The sequence below is a fragment of the Acanthochromis polyacanthus genome, chromosome 4, assembly GCF_021347895.1.
Source record: "Acanthochromis polyacanthus isolate Apoly-LR-REF ecotype Palm Island chromosome 4, KAUST_Apoly_ChrSc, whole genome shotgun sequence".
In the NCBI taxonomy this organism is placed as follows: Eukaryota; Metazoa; Chordata; class Actinopteri; family Pomacentridae; genus Acanthochromis; species Acanthochromis polyacanthus.
The window spans coordinates 42692703-42703002 of record NC_067116.1 but is presented as its reverse complement, the minus strand read 5'-3'; the positions used below and the strand labels follow the sequence as shown (position 1 = coordinate 42703002).

The 10300-nt window shown below is 37.9% G+C and overlaps 1 protein-coding gene and 1 non-coding gene across 2 annotated transcripts; both read right to left on the bottom strand.

Moving 5' to 3' along the window:
• Positions 1-382: 382 nt before the first annotated feature.
• trnaa-ugc (transfer RNA alanine (anticodon UGC)) lies at positions 383-454 on the bottom strand. Its single transcript has one exon. It is a non-coding gene; the product is annotated as a tRNA-Ala (tRNA).
• Positions 455-3767: 3313 nt separating this feature from the next.
• Positions 3768-10097, bottom strand: LOC110969716 (ras-related protein Rab-8A). Its single transcript, XM_022219868.2, has 8 exons — positions 9926-10097; positions 9342-9402; positions 8075-8135; positions 7557-7634; positions 7310-7399; positions 6583-6648; positions 6169-6219; positions 3768-6044 (listed from the first exon to the last, which is right to left on the bottom strand). The coding sequence occupies exons 1-8, from the start codon at positions 10047-10049 to the stop codon at positions 5955-5957; spliced, it is 621 nt and encodes a 206-aa protein (XP_022075560.1). The 5' UTR covers positions 10050-10097; the 3' UTR covers positions 3768-5954.
• Positions 10098-10300: the final 203 nt, after the last annotated feature.

The following is a 10300-nucleotide window of genomic DNA, read 5'->3' as shown; positions in this document are numbered from 1 at the left end:
CATTTAACAAATCTGTGTAAAATTTGAGAAATAAACAATGTTTTTTTCAGTTATATATCACTTATTGTATCTAATTTTCGATATATATTCACATATTTATATGTGGTTGGTTTAGGGTTGTGAATTTAACAGTTTCAGCTAATAAATGAAAATAAGTAAATGAAATAAAATAAAATAAAATGTCTTTATATAGGAAGATATAAACATGTAAGATAAGCTTATTAAATGTTTAATGAAATATATATATTTACATATTTTATAAAAAAACAATCAGAAATAATCAGTGATTTAGATAGAAAGACAGATGATGGCATGCAACATGTTTATGATGTTCCCTTTTGTGTTTTTAATCTTTCTGCAGATCAACATGTAATATAAACTATGGAGATGCTGGGGATTGAACCCAGGACCTCATACATGCAAAGCATGCGCTCTACCACTGAGCTACATCCCCTGTGAAGAGCTGTAAAATTACAGCATTTTTCCCTGAACAGTCTGTGATCTTAAAAGTAGGCAGACTTACAAATTCTGTTAGAAAACATCTTTTAAATCAAATCAAATAAATCTGTAAAATTTTCTAAAACTTTAATGTTATTTTTTCTGCGTTTGAAAAAAATGGCATAAATTTTGATCAACCACTTTAGCAGAAAAAACAGATAGATAGATAGATAGATAGATAGATAGATAGATAGATAGATAGATAGATAGATAGATAGATAGATAGATAGATAGATAGATAGATAGATAGATTTATCTATTTATTTGACATTTTTGTTGTGAAAATTTCTGTAATTATACAAGATACTTCCTTACAATATTAAACTTGAAATGAATGGTTTCATTTATAATTTAAAGGTTATGGTTGGAAAATTCTGATTACAAAAAAAAAATCAATTTTCTTTAAAAAAAATAGCTATTTTATGGTTGTTCAGAATGAAGGGATGTGTTAATGGATTTTAATGTTATTTTACATTTGATATTAATGTAAATTAATAGCATGTTTTTGTAATTTTATTAAAATTTCAAACATTCAGAAAAAAATGACTGTTTTGTTTTTGTTTTGTTTTTTTATAGTGTAGTCACAGCAAAAAGCCTTAGTTATAATGATGGATGTCTGCACACATGTTCACCATTAAGGCAAAAAAATGAGTTTCAAGTCGACGAATCAGAGATGAAATGAAACCCAGATGACAAGAGAAGCTGCAGTTCTGTTTTCAGTCACTGTGATGTAAGATTACATCAGCTCCAGGTTCAGAGTAGAAAGGTGAGAGCTGACATGAGTGTTAAAAAATATTTTCTCTCTGTCTGCTAGCTGTCCTACTTTCTTGACAATAAATTTAATTGCCTTTGATGCATTTTGTTGGTGACACATTAACTGCTCGATGACGGGATTCATTATAATTTCCTGTAAATGCGAGAGAGTCACTTCAGAGGAACTCGTCCTCCCACATAACGAGTGGAAGGAAATAAAGGTCAAAGTCTTTCTGGTGTCGTTTTCCTCCACAGCTGAAGCATAAGTGATGATCTGCACTGCAAATGGTTCTCCAGTTACACACAAGCAGCATTCCAGCGCATTAGTCAACTCTATTGTACAGAAATGTGAATGTTTTACAGCCTGTAGGTGAATCCTGCTGAGAAGTGACTGAAGATGCAGAGATACTTACATTATTCCTTTAAAACACATTGACTGCAACTTTTGTTTAATTTGTTGAGGAGAAAAGAAAAGCAAAAAACACGAGAGAACAGAAATAATCTAAATAATTAGACGGCTTAAGCATTGTTACATGCAGGTATCTACAGGGAAATCATTTTAAGTTTGTTCAGCTTCCAATAGAAGTTCCTCTGCTGCTTTTAAAATGTGGGTCAGCTGTCCTCTGGTTGATTAATTAGTTTAATGATTCACCTTATAGGTTGTGTAAGTGCAATGTAAGTTAAATCAACTGAACTTGAGAAGTCTACTAATGTAGGGACTGGATTTAGTACAAAACTTTGCCATGGTTGGATTTATTTAGATTATTATGCAAAGAAACAATCCTAACTTAATTTAACAAAGATATACAGCAGGTTTTGTACCGTTTCCAAGTTAATTCTCGAACAGTGCAGCCCAGTAAGTCCGTTTATATGCTGGTTTTGTTTCCTATAAACTTAATTTAATGGATTGAGTGGATTCTCAGCTGTTCATTCAATTCAACTCAAGATTTTATGCCAAAACATAAAAATTAGACATTTTACATTCAGCTAACTTGAAAAGATGAGATGAGAGACTGTATCCTTTACTGATTTTATTAAGTTTTATAATGCAGCATGTAAGCATATCGACAGCAAAGCTCTGTATTTGCTAACATGACCACATGAGGTGACTAAAGTGTACGCTGCAACTTAGACTGTGAACATGTCTTTATCTGTAGTTGCAAATTTGAAGCGGGAATGTGTGAATATGTTTAATAAGGTGTAAATGAGATGCCCCCTGTGAATCCCCAGCTTCTCTGAAAATTTGCTTTGGGTATTATTTGTATCACAGCGGTTCTTTTTACCATTTCAGAGCCAAACGCTGAACATTTGCATGTTCCAGGACAAAACTAAAAGCACCGTTCCGTAAAGAGCGGCGGATTCATTTGCAATACAAAACTGTCTGCTACGGAGGACAAAATGTGCCTCAGTACTTATCTGAAAATAATGGGAAAAGTTCCAATAAAATGGAAGAAAATACTTCAAACTCACTAAAACGAAAATGGATTCTAAACCCAAAGAAACTCCATGTGCATTATATTGTGTTGTTTTAGTGTGCACATAACATGCGCAGTATAGAATGAAAAAGACGGACATGATGCATAGCTTTGTCCCAGTTTAGGGACTTGTTTATCAGAGGCGTTTATCTTGATGGTGCCACTGATGGTTTATTTAACTCTTATCATATACAAACTGAAAGCAGCAGTGTCACCAGTTTGACAACATTTCTCAGCAGCGGGTGGAAAAGCAACAAGCCCTGCAGAGGATTCAGTACAGTCTGAACATCAATTGTACGTAGAAGATAAGAATGCTGATTTGAAGCAGATAGAACTGGTGACAGGTGGAACTAACTGAGTACTTGGTAACGCTAAGCATGGCGATATGGTGGTGATCTGCCAATTACAAGTCAACTCTAAAACATACTCTGCTTTACCGTCTATTCTCCTCTGAATGGGACCATAGTATATTAAATCAACATCATTTTGTACTGAGGGAGACTTGAAACTAGAGATTGAAACCATAAATTAATGAGGAAAATGTTTAATGAGGCAACAAATCAAGTGAGAAATCGGCTCATTTTCTCATTGATTTCTATACAATCTGACTTATTTCTGCAACCAGTGGAGTCGCCCCCTGCTGGCTGCTAGAAAGAATGCAGGTTCAAGGCTCTTCCTTGTTGGCATCACTTCTCAGAAGCCCAAACTCCATCCATCGTTTACTTTTTTTATGTACTCTGTTCTTCCTAGAAAGCCATTTTTTGTTCATCATGTTGTTCGCACATTTTATCTATTCTTTAGTTCCAATTTAACATAATTTCTCTTCTAGAGAACCATGAACAGCCTTCCATACATTAGTTTTAATAGAATATATAATACTTTTCAATATTTTTTTAGTAAAGTGGGTTATGGATGCTGGTTACAATTCAAATATCAAACTGACAAATATTTAAAATACCGTTCTCCATTTTGTTTGTGATGTTTATTAGCTGAGATAATGATTGTGTAAAAATAAAAAAAATACAATAATGTGACCAAACCTCTTTAAGAATCTCATTTTTAATAAATCATCAAAAGTACACATATCTACAAAAAGTGTAGATCAATAAGATTTATGAAACTACAGTACAATCATTGTAGATCTTATTTACAACTGCTGAATTTTTTTCATTTATTCCATGTGAAGTCCGACAATAATCGGGGAAGAAATCCAAATTTGGTCAAGGAATGTTTAAGATATGTGAAGACAGAACTGCCAGATTTATGAGGGGAGAGAATCGCAAAAAGGAGACTCCAATCAAAAGAAAAAAAATCTAGATCAAAATGATGCCAAACTCAAGCCCACAAACCTGAACTTTCAGAGAACCAGTTCAACAAAAGAAGCGCTTCTTACATCCGCAAGAAAACATTTGTGAAGTTACAGGTTTGATTCAAAGACTCTTCAGCACCACTTTCAACAATTTGTTCAATTCGTACAAGCGCTGATGCGATTTTAACCAGAATTCAATTCCTATTTTTTATCCTCTGAGCAGCTCTCTAAGCGTGAGTTCGGAGTGACAGCAGAAAATAAAACAACGAAGCGCCTCTGCACATTTCTAATCTCAAATAAAGCTCGTTAAGTTGAATGTGCAAAGCTTTTTGAGGTTTTTCTACGCACCCAGAATGCATAGTTCAGACGGCCATGATGCTGGGCCAAAACACAGAGGATATCTGGAGAGAGGCGGCATAAAAGAGGACGTCTGGGGTTCCCAAAAGCATCAACGGCGAATGTACAAGAAGCTGGGAAAAAAAAGAAGAAACCTGCCAAATCATTGAGCGAGAGAAAATGAAAGTAGGGGAAAATACCTTCAATATAACGACTAAAAAGAGAAGTTTCAGTGCTCTGATGTTTTTAGGAAGCTCAGATAAGGTACAGGGAAATGTTGTGCACGAGTATTCTTTGTTTTCAGTTAAGACTTGCGACAAACAGTCAATAAATGTTAAGACATTTTTTTTCTTCTCTCTTTTTTTTTTTAAACACAGAAAGGAAAAAAAAGTGCATAATCAATAAGAACATAAAAAGGGCACTTTGTCATTTTGGTGCTATGTTTTTGCTTCACTCCATAAATACTGCTACAGCACAGCCCCAATCCAAGGCCCAGAAAACAGTTGTGTATGTGCCCCCCCCCCAATCGGAACGGACAACTGGAAGAAGTACGAATGCATAAAACAAGGATTTCATCGTCTCTGCGATTCCTTCAGTGTAACCTAATTGCCTCCAGGTGTTAGATTCAGGTAGTGCCAGCTCACCTGCAGAGCTGCGGTGAACACTCATAATCTCACACCAGCCATGGGTTTGCTTTTTCTTACACTGCAATACCTAAAATACTGCGGAGAGCAACTACAAAAGTAATCTGTGTGCCCTTAAAACAAGCAGATTCTGCCGAGAGCCCAGCCTTACTGCAGCCACGTGAACACTTTGAACGCGGACAAACCCGGGCTCTACAGACACAACATTGCACATAAACATGTTGGCAAGAGGAATGGAATGTTTGAGCCTAAGAAGTCAACAGAAACGAACAGAAAAGGTGGACAGAAGACATGTAAACCCGACTGTTGATATGATGAGTAAAATACACTGGCGTAACCATTTCATACGGCGAAATATAATCGGTGATATATGTTTCTGCATTTACATGTGGATGCAAAAAAAAATAAATCTCAACCACCCTGTCAGTACAAACATTTAGTAGAATAGCTTAAAAAGTATATAAGTGAGATTGTGCTCTTACCATGTGATCAATGGAGCATTTTTTTTAATTTAAGCACATTAGACTAGTATAATTTGGCCAGTAAGGATATAAATAAGGATGATATTAACAACATGTAACCCGTAGGTGAGAGCTTAAGACTATGGGCAGGAAAGGTTTGATCGTTCTCAGCGTCTCACAAAGAGGCAGCCTTTTAAAAGTGAAGTAAAAGATGAAACCGTCAGTCTCAGGGGAAAAAAAAAAAAAAGATTTCAGATTTAGGATGTAACAGAGGCCACAGTACTTAGATCCACAGGAGTCAAAGGAAGACCGGTAAACCGAGGGAAAGATACACTTTTTCCTAACTTGATAATCACAGGACAAATCAGAAGGAGACGGAGGAAGACCAGTGAGGAAGAGAGATGAGAGTGGGCTCTGTCCAGTTCTGTCCAGTGGGGGACACAAGTTAAGGCGATGGCGGATGCAGAATCCCGTCTTCTCACAGCAGCGTGCAGCGGAAGAAACTGCTCTTCTTGGGCTGTTCTGTGATCTTTACTCCTTGATTGCTGCCCTGCGGGTTGTTGCCCTCCTGGAGTGAGAAAACAAACAGAAAAGCCGATTGAAATGACCAAATTCCAGTATATATCCACCACTCGCACAATAAATACGGTTGGTTTACGACAAATAGCGTTCCCGGTGCTTTAAATTCTTACCAGCTTCTTGTCCATCTTTGCTTTAATGTCTCTGGCGAGGGTTAAGAAGGCCTGCAGGCGAAAGAACATGAGCAATTAGTGGTGGTGATTCTAAGGAGGAGAATCTCAGTAAGAAAAGTCATTACTATTCACCTATAACACCGTAAGCTACCGCTGTCGCATTTCACAGGCTGATATGAATCAGTCTCGTCATTTAGCTGTCAGCAAACAACTTCCTAATAAGCTGAACTTTTACTTTCAGTTTTTTCAGTATATTTCTTACTAGACACAAAGGTTGTCTGTGATGGGAGTCAACTTTAAAATATAGTTTCTCCTAAGCACATTTTCCAGACGGAAAAAATGAAGAATGTTTGTCAGCTCTTACAACACTATTTCACCTATGAATCTGTAATTTTAGTAAAAGTTAGAACTCACATTCTCCACGTTGATGTTTGCCTTTGCACTGGTCTCCATGAATTTGATCCCATACTCCAGCGCCAGCTGACAGAAAGAGAATAGAGATACAATCAATGTCAGAGAATAGTGCATTTATATCAAGTTTTCACTAGCCTAGCCGCGCTAGACCCATGTTCTGAAGGCACAAGGGTCTAGGGCCGCTCGACAGGGAGGGAGGCGGGCTAAAAGGTTGTCTATCAAATCACTCTGCAGCAACTGGGTAGGTATACAACCAATCAAACGAATAGGCTCCTAGAGCGCCGGCGGATTGTGGCTAAGTCCCATTAGCTTCCCAACCAGCGGAGCCAACTGGTATATTAAGGATTTGCCATATCCCGTCGGCATAAGTCCAAATACGTCTTTCTTCTCAATGAAACACTTCAGTGCCGTCCTTTGTTTATCTTTCAAGTTGAATTTTAGCTTCAAATCTTTAAGGGCTGTGGCCAAAGCCGAGTCCAAAGATAACTGTTTATTGTGCGCCGGTTGTTTCTGTCAGAATCGTCACGCCTCTGTCGTCACTTAGTTACGCCTTCTGACTCTACACTTCATGGTGATTGGTCCGGCCAGTTTTAGGAGCATCCAGCCTGGAGCCTTATGGAGGGTAACTAGACCCACCCTGGCAGAGAATTAAATTCATTGCCGTGGGTTGTCTAGCGCGGCTAGGCTAAGTTTTCACTGCATCCATTGCCAAACTGATCATCCCCACCTTCTCTCCTCGGTCTTTGGACACTTGTCGCTTGTCGTTGACGTCACATTTATTCCCGAGGACCATCCTCTCCACATCTGCTGAGGCATGCTAAAGAAAAAGGAAGTGGGCATGTTGAACAGAAAGGAACCGTCTGTAATAAAATGTGTTTCACTATGGACACACACTGCAGCTCTTCAGTGCCAAAAATAAAACATTCAAAAAGGGCACAGAAGTAGTGAATAAAAAGAAAAAATTAAGGGTTTACCTCTTCTATATTCCGTATCCAGTTCTTGATGTTGTCAAAGGACTTCTCGTTGGTAATGTCATACACTAACATGATGCCCTGGAGAGTTCATAGAGCAGAAGATAAGAAAAGGATCAGCAGACAGCAGTGAAGTCATTTTCATTCATTCATAAAGACAGACTGGTTAACTTTACATGTCATAATTTACTAGTGAGGAGTTTTGTTATTTTGGAGCCTCAAGAAAAAGCAGCAAAGGTGACAAGAATCAATGAGGCTTCTGAATTAAATTATGCAAAGACAGGCATCCAGTTAAACTTGAACTGAAGGAGAGGCTAAAGAAAATACCACAGCGATGTACAGAGCACTCCTCAGGTTTTCCAGGTGTGTACAACATGAACAACAACAACAACGATGGGTGTGGTTCTGGTAAAGGTTTATGTTGCAGTGCGCACATCTGAGAGGGTTACCATTTTAGCTAATCAGTTTCCAAAGATAATCTCCGTTATTGCATTATTAGAAGGGCTGACGATGCAACTCACCATGGCTCCTCTGTAGTAGGCTGTTGTGATGGTCCTGAACCTCTCCTGTCCTGCTGTATCCCTACACAGAAAAACACATTTCTTAATGCAGTCTTGCAGAACCTTCCCAAAGCCATTCACTCTGCCCAACCCATAGTTTCTCAGATATTTTAAGGACTAAGTGAAAAATTTAAATGTCAGTTTCATTTTGTGAAATCAAGAAAGAGATTAGAAGAACAAGAAGCAGATAATTTTTCAAATGTTTACAAACATAAATACAAAATCAAATCTGTAACGCTCTTATTTTCATGTTGTGTGTCGTTAGATTACAAACTAGTCACCACAACATCCAATAGTGTCTGCTTGGTGTGAATAGAGGGCTATAAGATGCTGCCTGAAGTCCCAGAACTGCTTGTAAATACATAGCTCCAATGCTAACTGTTCCTTAAACAACTTCTTTTACAGACTTCCAGATATAATAATCTACTTTGCTATGGTTCCATACTAATTTAGGTGATTAGCTCTATGAAACATGTCATGACATTTACAGATATTGTTCTGCTGTACAATGGCCACATGGTCTACACACAGTCTAGGTAATTCTTTAATCAGTACACACTTAAACAAGTGACCTTCAAAAAACATGTCTTTAAGGTTAAAGTGTAAAGTATTAGTTTAAAGATGATGTTTTAACGTCAAGGACCATATCGTGAAAGTCAATTTTTATTATATCCTTTGGTTGTTTCAAATTTGCAGGTATAAACTAAAACTTGATTAGATATTAGGACATTACTACTCCTCAAGCCCCCTAACAACTATATCACCTTCCAGCTTTACAAGCCAGGGAGCCTTTGAGGTGATACGCTCCAAGTAGCACTCCTAGCTCAAACTTTGTATAATCTTACCCTCTCACAACGTGCTGCTTTCAGAGTTTCAAACACTGAAGGTACACATTTTAACTGGGGTTACATATTCATGGTTAACTAAACCATCGTTCAAGGATTTGAGTTGAAAAACTGAATCCATTTTGGGACTTTCATTCATTTGCTGAAGAGGCACAGTATTGGAATTTTAAGGTTACTCAAGAAGCTATAGTTTGTGATGCTGTTGAATTATGAACATAGAGAAAACTGAGCACTGCAACCTTCATGGAAGCAGGAAACAGTGCAGGCATGTTGTATTATACTACATTAGTTTAAGGTTGATGTATGTAATAAGAAGGCAACCGACTCTCACTGTCATCCACAAGCTGTCTGGTGGACGTACACTTTATATTTGAGTATCTTACCATATTTGTAGCTTGATCTTCTTCCCATCTAATTCTATTGTTCTGATTTTGAAGTCAATACCTGAAGAAAAACAAAAGTCACACAAATCACACAACTATAAGCACAACAACATGTGACAGTCACCCAAACTGACTCAGCATCCCACTGACAGTGACATTGTGGGTTTATTTTAGAAGCAGAGGAATGATTATGGAGATAATTAATACTTTCTGTAACGTCTGATACAAGAGTACGAAGTACAAGGCAGCTGGTCATAGAAGGGAAATGACTCTGCCAACTGACTAAACTAGCTGACTAGCAGCTTTGTAGCATGTTAGCTCAGCTTGCCATAGTTATGTATAAAAATCAAAAAAGGGGGCCACGCCCGTTCAGATCATTCATGTTGGGGCTCTCTGAATATTCTAGCTGGTTGAAGTGTCAGAGAGGGTCCTGAAAAAGCCCCTCAAACCAGCCAGTTGAGCAGCTTCCTGACTAGCCACCAATGCTAGCATGAAAAGTTAGCAACGAATTAGCACGACGGGATGGGCTGCTCCTGTGCCACTTTTCAATCTAAGTTAATACTAATACTACGACTTTTACTCACCTATAGTGGAGATGAACGTTGAGTTGAAGGCATCTTCTGAAAATCTGAATAGCACGCAGGTCTTTCCGACGCCCGAATCGCCGATTAAAAGTAGTTTAAACAAGTAATCGTAAGTCTTCGCCATGTTATTAGCTAGCTTACTACTGCGGATGTCCCGCCCCGCTTTTTTAGACACAGACGTCACTGTTGTCGAGATTCTCCTTTGGTCGGATCACCCGTCAATCTTCTCTGTCGTCGTGGCTCCGGGAAGATGCTGGGTTCGCTCGGTTTGATATATGTCGCCACCCGGAGTAAAAATTCTGAAAATTTATTGTTTCATTTTAAAGAAACTAACTTGTTCTGCAAAAAATAAATTAATATATTTCTTAATTAAAA

What these genes read in the sequence shown, in the direction of transcription:
- LOC110969716 (XM_022219868.2), bottom strand. Translation starts at nt 10,049, where the DNA reads ATGGCGAAGACTTACGATTACTTGTTTAAACTACTTTTAATCGGCGAT. An exon ending in AAGATCAAGCTACAAATATG is followed by an intron (nt 8,136 to 9,341) that starts GTAAGATACTCA and finishes TTTTCTGTGTAG; the next exon opens with GGATACAGCAGGACAGGAGA. An exon ending in GGATACGGAATATAGAAGAG is followed by an intron (nt 7,400 to 7,556) that starts GTAAACCCTTAA and finishes CTTTTTCTTTAG; the next exon opens with CATGCCTCAGCAGATGTGGA.